The sequence below is a fragment of the Henckelia pumila genome, chromosome 2, assembly GCF_033568475.1.
Source record: "Henckelia pumila isolate YLH828 chromosome 2, ASM3356847v2, whole genome shotgun sequence".
Taxonomy (NCBI): domain Eukaryota; kingdom Viridiplantae; phylum Streptophyta; class Magnoliopsida; order Lamiales; family Gesneriaceae; genus Henckelia; species Henckelia pumila.
The window spans coordinates 29,416,064-29,424,618 of NC_133121.1; the positions used below are offsets into that span (position 1 = coordinate 29,416,064).

General features: G+C 33.7%; 2 protein-coding genes across 2 annotated transcripts; one reads left to right on the plus strand and one right to left on the minus strand.

The window, feature by feature from the left end:
- Positions 1 to 5,226: 5,226 nt before the first annotated feature.
- LOC140883963 (uncharacterized) lies at positions 5,227 to 6,547 on the plus strand. Its single transcript, XM_073290591.1, has 4 exons — positions 5,227 to 5,371; positions 5,440 to 5,616; positions 5,713 to 5,863; positions 5,944 to 6,547. Exons 1-4 carry the CDS (start codon positions 5,231 to 5,233, stop codon positions 6,420 to 6,422), a joined length of 948 nt encoding a protein of 315 aa, XP_073146692.1. The 5' UTR covers positions 5,227 to 5,230; the 3' UTR covers positions 6,423 to 6,547.
- A 75-nt stretch (positions 6,548 to 6,622) lies between these two features.
- LOC140883964 (uncharacterized) lies at positions 6,623 to 7,080 on the minus strand. Its single transcript, XM_073290592.1, has one exon. It carries the CDS (start codon positions 7,009 to 7,011, stop codon positions 6,637 to 6,639), a length of 375 nt encoding a protein of 124 aa, XP_073146693.1. The 5' UTR covers positions 7,012 to 7,080; the 3' UTR covers positions 6,623 to 6,636.
- Between the last annotated feature and the right edge of the window lie 1,475 nt (positions 7,081 to 8,555).

The following is an 8,555-nucleotide window of genomic DNA, read 5'->3' on the forward strand; positions in this document are numbered from 1 at the left end:
CTATTAAAAAAGCATGTGTGACATGGGATCTAGCACAACGCATAAGCAATAAGAGTACAAATGCAGCTTAATTGCACATATAGTTTTCTAATTTTTGGGATAAAATTTTGAGTTACTAAGATCGACCATGAAAGTGAAGTTAAATTAATTTTGAATTGTCCCTAGTTTGGAACGATTTCGAATATATTTAGAAGATTTAAAATATTTGTGGCACAGAAAGATAGGAAATTAGGAACAAGAGACTGATACTTTGTATTCACACGAAGATGTTATGATTTGGTGCATAACACAAATTATGATACTTATGTTGAGTATCCATTGTCATATAAATATTAAATCAATTTCATTAGTACTAGTATTCTAGCTAATATCATGCGCACTATTTTGACAAATATAGAAGATGAATACATTGTTCATCATTTAATGAGATCCTATGTGTTGATAGCATTAATTGGCTAATCTCTAAAATTGTGTGATTAGATATTCTTCTAAACTTCAAAAGTTATTGAATAATCGATTAATCAAATTTGTAAGACAAAACTTGTATTTGAACTATACTATTAAAAAAGATGTGTGATCTTGGTGTTTGGCACAACACATAAGCAAGAAGAGTACAAATGTGACTTAATTGCGCATATAATATTCAACATTTTGGAATAATATTTTGGGTCACTAAGATCGACCTTGCCAATTGAATGTAAATTAAGTTCGAATTGACTCTGATTTGGAATAATTCCAAATACATTTGGAATAATCTCGGACATTTGTGACACAAGCATATAGGTAATTAGAAATAAAAGACTCGTTCTTTGCATACACACGAAGATTTTATGATTTGATGCATAACACACATTATAATGCTTATGATGAGTATCCATTGTCATATAAATAGTAGTTCAATTCCATTAGTACTAATAGTTTAATATCATGTGCAATATTTTGACAAATGTAGAAGATAAATACATTACTCATCATTTAATGAGATCACATGTGGTGATATCATTCATTGGCTAAGGTCTAAAATTGTGTAATTAGATGTTATTCTAAAATTTAAAATTTATTGAATATGATATTTAGGCATCCATTATCAAAATTTGTAAGACGAGACTTGTATTTCAACTAACTATTAAAATTGATGTGTGATCTTGGAGTCTGGCACAACACATAAGCAAGAATAGTACAAATGTGGTTTAATTGTGCATATAAAGTACTCATTTTTGGGATAATATTTTGGGTCACTTAGATCGACTTTTCCAATTGAAAGTATATTAGGTCCAAATTGACTCCGATTTAGAATAATTCCAAATATATTTGGAACAATCTCGGACATTTGTGACGCGAGATATATGTAATTAGGAATGAGAGACTCATCATTCTTTGCACACACACGAAGATGTTATGATTTGGTGCATAACACATATTATGATGCTTATGATCATGAGAATCCATTGTCATATGAATAACAGCTCAATTCCATTAGTACTAGTTGTTAGGATAAGTTTTGATGTTGGACAAAACACGAATAAATATTAAAGCAGTACAGTTGAAGATTATGCAGTCCAGTCAGATATTGTAATTATGCAGTCCAAGTCTCTTCAACCATTTACAAACTATTGAAGAACCAGTTGAAAGAACCAATTCACATGACCAGTCCAGAATCAAGACTGCTCAAGAAATTAGTCAATCGAAAAAACTGGTGCATAAAGGCCAACTTCCTGATATAAATAAATTACCCGACTACTTGAACATCTATGGAAAATGGAAAACTCATTTCAAATAAGAGAGCTGTTGTGTAACTAGACATTCTATCAAAAGATGTGCAACTTCATTTAAAGTCCTTATAAAGAAATGTTGAAGATCAAGAGACAATGGAGACAACCATTAAAGCATATCAAGTCGAACGGTGCAAGATATATGCATATATAGTTGAAGAATGAAAACATTAAAAAAATATGCAATAATAAAGAAAAATATACACAGAAAGATACAAGCTGACAAGCTATCAAAAAGAATTCTTCGAGCATTTTGAAAGAATCATCTTACTTGCTCATCTTGCCCAATCATCGAGATATATCAGATCTCTAAGGATCATCAAGGGCTAAGAGAAAACTCCCACTGCCTACTGTTCAAAAAGATTGCTCCACTGTCTGAATCTAAGGATTCATTCAACCAATTCTACTTCACTTGTATTTCGGTATTTGGACGTGTTGTCTTAACTTGGTTGTGTATACTAGGACTTTCGATCTAAGGGTAAGTCTTACGATTGGAGTGTGTGTATTACAAGACGTTTTAATAACTAAAGTCTTCTAGTAAATCCTTCTTTCGTGGAAGAAAAGGTGACGTAGGAGCAATTAAGTCTCCGAACATCTATAAACATATCTGTGCAATTTACATTCAAGTTGAGCCATTTTATATATCTGTTCAATCTGTTAGTTGGCCTATTTTCGCACATATATTTGTTGGCTAATTAACATCGACACACGAGAAAGATTAGAGTCCAGTTGCTGATAAAAACTGAGCTCACATTTGAAGAAACATATTTTAAACTGCTCAGCTAGATATATTTTGGGAGCAGTCCAATCGATCCCCAACACTAGTAGTCTAATATCATGTGCACTCTTGAAGTTGAGAATTAAAACTAATTATGCAATTGTAGACTTTGACCAATGAATGATATCAACACATGTGATCTCACTGAATAATGAGCAATGTATTCGTCATTTGTCAATTAGTGCACATGACATTAGATAACAAATACTAATGTTATTGGTCTAAAATTCGTACGACAATGAAAACTCATCATAATCATCATAATGTGTGTTATGCACCATATGACAACATCTTGGTTTGTGCGCAAAAATGACTTTCTCATTCCAAATTTGATATCAGTTTGTACCTTAAATATCCAAGATTGTTTCAAAATTATTTGGGATTATTCCAAATCGGGGACAATTCGAACCTAAATATATTTTTGTGCCTCTATTTTTGGACACGTAAGGTTTATAAATTTAATATACCACATCTTCATACTTGGAAACAATGTTCAATTTAAAACTTCAAGTTATTGTTTTGTAAAATTAAAGTACAAAAATATCTAAATTGAGTAGTAATTAGAAACATTTGAGTATTGATGCACATAAGTTGTGTATTGAAATGCGAAAATATTTGATGTTCAGGTTGAATTAAGAAAATTTAAATATTTTTTTGTGAAATCAGAATAGAAAAGTATCAAATTAATAATTGATTAGAAAATATGGTGCACATGAACACAATGAAAAATATATTCGAGTATATAAGGTTAATTATTTGATGTTAATGTCCAATTAAAAACATCTGTGTACTGATATGGTTGTTTTATATCAATGTTAATTATTAGACAGTTTCTGAATTGGAGCTCACAATCTATTCAAGAATTCTACTCATAATTTAGTTGATTCTAACTGAATCAAATGCTACGAAACCTCTCATACATTGGTATTTGAGTGTTCATCCCTTGTTGTTTTGCTCAATAAGATTAAAAAAAGCTCAATTGCAAGGTAAACATAAAAATTTGTCTCCGCTTACTAAATCAAGGTAGACATATAATTGCAATAATACACAAATAAATAATAATTCAGCACAGTACTAAAGATATTGAGCACTATAAACACAATTTGATAAGTATAAAGATGTTGGTTTACTAGATAATAGACTAGCTACTTCCACAAAATAAATACAAAAATATGAATTATTGGTTTAACTTACATAAAATTTGGTATTTTAAAAAAAATCAAACTAGGCATCAATGATGCATGTTGGATATTTCATGAAAAAAAAAGGAAATACTGATGATCGGATTCTCGAAGTAGCTCAATCCCAACTATAAACAAATATGATCAATACAAAAAAACATGAAACAACCTTAAATCAAAATCTCCATCCACGATGCACAATCAATTTGAAATTCAAAACAAATAAAAAAAATTGTGATTAAGTAACAGATTCACATTCCAATCAAGTACTTAAAGAACAACTCAACAAAATTCATAAATCGGCAATGAAACAAGTGTTCCAGCTCTTTTTGGACAATCTATTACATATAATAGTAGACACATTCAAAATATTAAATTACATAACCAGTTTATCATAGTGAAATGATACAAAAATGAAAATAAACTCGCCCATGAGATAATAATGACAGAGGTAGAAATCTCCAATTTCTTTTGACAGAGTGTACGTTTGTTTCGATGTTGGGAAAACATCAAAGTGACTCGAATCAAAATAATAATGTATCAAAATAATAATATTCACAAATTTTTTTCTCTTTGGTTTTGGTCAAGGAGAAGTGAAGCCATTATTGAAACAAAATATGATTAAAATCTTTTGAAAATTTCAAAATATATATGGACTTTTTTCCACTTTTAAACAATTAGCAAAAGAAAACATAAATCTGATATAGAGAATAAGTAAGTGGGAGTTAAGGGAAGTTGAGATTGGACGTCAAGAAATTAGGAGAGATAACAGGAATTATGAAAATTAATTTATTGAGAAAGATTATGATGAATCACATGTATATCATGTTTAATCGCCTTTATTGTATTTGGGGAGTTAATACAAAGGAATCTCGTGTATAAGGGAGCACAAACAAACACTACCTAACATAAGAACTAACAACACATTTGTATTTGTTTTTAGGTATTTATTGACAATTTCTCCTACTAAAAACACATCAAATACTAGTTATAAATTTCAAGGAAAAATAATTTCAAATGAATGTTTTCATTCCATGATTTTTGAAAAATGAAAAATTATAGTTTTAAAAAAACTGACGGATCGACCCTCCCCGCTCCACCTCAACCCATGGCCATTCGTGTTGGCACGTTTAGGTCCATCTTCAAATGGGCCAGTAAAATCATGGCCCACCCGCCATTTTTTTATAACGGATGGGCGTACTGATCCTATGGGCCTGATCCGTTTTGATGGTTCTCATAGCCTAACTATTTCCTTAACTTTCAAGTGAAATGTTGCTCGAACCACTGGTATCATCTCCAAGTTACGTGACATATTGCCAATGTACGCGTTAGTGCTAGTAATAAATAATAAATATAGTCTCGTAGTCAAAGAGAAAGCCTGATTTACTGATACTTTAAAAAAGTAGTAGTCGGTTTGATGAGTCGGCCGAATTGGAAACGTGGTGGTGTCCTGAGTGCTGACGCGTCCGTCTCCTACAATTTTGGCTTCCCTTAATAATATGCAACGTGCCAAACTTCCGTCTACAAAGATTTATTTTTATGCAACACTTTCATTTGCAGTAAACTACCTTGATTTAGAAATCAAAATGGGACAAGGAGAGGAAACAAAGACCAGGCCGGACCCGAATATCGAGATTCAGGTATGTAAAGCCATATCAGATGAGATTTGATCTCGAAGTGGGGAGTTGATACATGTGTGCTGTTGCAGGAACGAGGCGAAATATTCTTCTTCTGCAGGCCTAAAGTGGAGAAGGACGAAGCACATGGGCCTGAAGATGCACAGCGTTTGTACTTGGTTCTCCGACCAGAATCTGGGGAAAGACCCATTGAGGATAAACAAGAAGGCGATAAGAAAGATTCTGCGAGTGGTGGACATGGCAGCCAGGTTACCCACCAAGCAACTAACTAGACAAAGTTATATGTGCAATCTATTTGTCCTCTTGGCATTTGTTAACACTGGTGTTGATGGTTCTTGGCTTAGGAAGTAAACATCGAGAAACAACTTTTATTGCGACTCATTGTGATGGGCCGTAAAACTCTTCCGGATACTAGCAAGAAGAGTAGGCCGTATTGGGGCTTTGTGGAGATGGTCACCACTAAAATTGAAGACCTTAAGGCTGCTCTCCAAGGAGGTTGATTATGGAATTACTCCACTCATCAATCAAATGAAACACAGTAAATTACATATATGATCCTATTGTGTTAATTGCAGGAGAATATGATACTGCAACAAGAGGTCATAGGCACAAACCCGATGCGAGGGCGGCAGGGGCAGGAGTGTATCGGATCCTGAGGCACAAGACGCACACACATTTGGTGTACAAGCTTGAACAGCCAGAAGAGGAGAAGGAAGCATTCAACATAGCTCCAGAAGCCTCGTTCCTCCTGCAGATAAAGAATCCTGACCAGCAGGGTTCTTCTTCCGGATTCAGAGGGCTGCAGAGCAAGAAGAAAGCAGCATTTCCTGCCCACATACAGGGCTTATTCGGACATCGGCGCTACCAGCCAGCAGACCCCCCTGATTTCCTCAACTATGAAGGATGTGAGATTCTACTCATATCCGCCTCCGATGATCTAGATGAAGAGCTGGGACTGGCGTTGAAGACAGAGCAGGATGAGTGCTCTGATCTAATGGAAATGTTGGGGGACGCTGGTTACCCTCGTCCCTTGCTTGAAGGCACTTGGGCCTGAATCAAAGATCATGTTGCTTTTGTTTGTAAATAACTTTGGATAATAATGAATGTGTGTTTTTCTCAACATTCTCGTTGCTGCTTCCTCAAAAACATGATATAGAGCCAAAAAAAAAAAAAAAGGAAAAATTTAAAAGTGTTACTAAGAAGCGAAATATGTGTATGCATCACAAACATAAACGCCAGCCACGCAAGAAACAAAAAAAAGTGCCTAGCTAGGAGGAATCAGTGGGGCGGCGAACGAAATTCCAGAGCTGGACAACGGCATTCCAAATGCCGGCGGAGGCGACGCCAAGAGCCAGCGCTTGAGGGTAACCGGGCTTGGAATCTAGCTTGATCTCGAGGTTTAGGAGGCGAGATTGGACGGCGTCGAGTTTGGAATCGGTGGACTTGCGGTTGCGATTGGCGGAGACCATCCTGAAGAGGGCAGACTGCATATCCTGGATGACTCTGAGAGAAGCCTGGTGGGTCTCCATGCCCTGCTTCTCGTAGTGAGAAACGAGGTCTTGGGGGCTGGGCATTCTCCCGCTGCTCTTCTTCTTCTTGGCTTTGCTATCCTCGGATGCCATGGTGGTGGGTAATCGCTCCATTGTTGGATGTTTCTGTTTCCGAGGATAAAGTGTAAGAACCCTACCTTACACCTGTTTTGTGTTGAGGTTTTGGATTTGGGATTTTCTTTTTTTCTTTTTTAAATACTAATTTTGATAATCTTATTTAAAAAAAATTACAATAATAGCCTTATTAGATCACTCCATTAATTTTTAAAAAAAAACCTTGCAAGCTTAAGTATTTATATTTTAAAATTTACTCTTTGTTTTTATTTTAAATTAAGATTAAAAAATAAATTATTTGAAAAATAAATAAAACTATTCTATTCGGTGATCTATACTTTCATTGTAAAAATGTGAATCAAAGTCAAAGTAAATTTTATATTGTGTATTGTCAATTTTATCCTTTTTTATATCTTGAAATATTTGGTGAGAATGTTTTTGTACAATAATTTATTATAATGAGGTCAAAATCATCAAACTACTTGGGTTCGTTTGAAGTTAAAGATAAGATAATAATATGGAGATAAGTAATCTAATATGATAAAAATAAATAAATAAAAATGTTAGTTTGTATAGTATTTGGTTTGATTGATAAATAATAGTTTGTTTGATTTGATTGATTAATTTTTAGATAAAATGATATGTTATCATTTTGTCCTTTTAAAAATTAATAAAATTTGAATAATATTATTTATTAAGGGTAATATAGTAATTTAAATTCAATGATGTGATTGATTTAAGATAAATAATTAATTATTTGATTGATGTAAGATAAATATTTAGTAGATAGATAAATAATATGATAAATAGAATGTGATATTGGATAAGATTAGTTATAATAGATTAATATTATGTCACTTCAAACGGACCCTTATTAGTAGATAAGGTTCCAATTTTCAATAACATTGAAATTCCAAAATTCTTAAGGTTTTTTTAGATAAATTGAATAGATTTTTTCGCGAAAATCTTAATTCGATAATATTGAAATTCCAAAAAAATTTTGGTTTTTTTTTGACAAAAACTTGTAACTTTATTGAGAGGCAAAAGAATCTGTTCTTACAAGATTGATCAACCAAGTAAGAAAAATCACAAGCACCCATTAAAAGGTGCGGAGGAAGAAAAAACAAATTTTGCTAGGGAGTGAGGTATATAGTTAGTCATTCTTCTAAAATGAAAAAAAATCAATAATCTCTTAGACACATATTCCAGCATAACTCAAGTCACATGCACGATGGCTCCATGACTGTCAGCACTGCCAAGAGAGAGTCGGATGTGAGTATAACCTTTTGAAAACCTTTGTCTTGTATTATTCTGAGAGCATCCATGATAGCAATAAGATCTCCAATGACCACTGATCCAGGATTTGGTAATTTTCTACCAAAAGCCGCCAACACTGGTCCCCCGTGAGAGGAATTACACCCCCACACCACATAAATTTTCCGACTCTTGAAAACTAGCATCGACATCCATTTTTAAGTGTTCAGTAGGCGTTGCTTGCCATTAATCCGGTGAAGGAAGCTGAGGAGATGGGCGTGTCACCAAGCCACTCCTTGCCACCTGATGAAATTCATCCAGTATGCCAC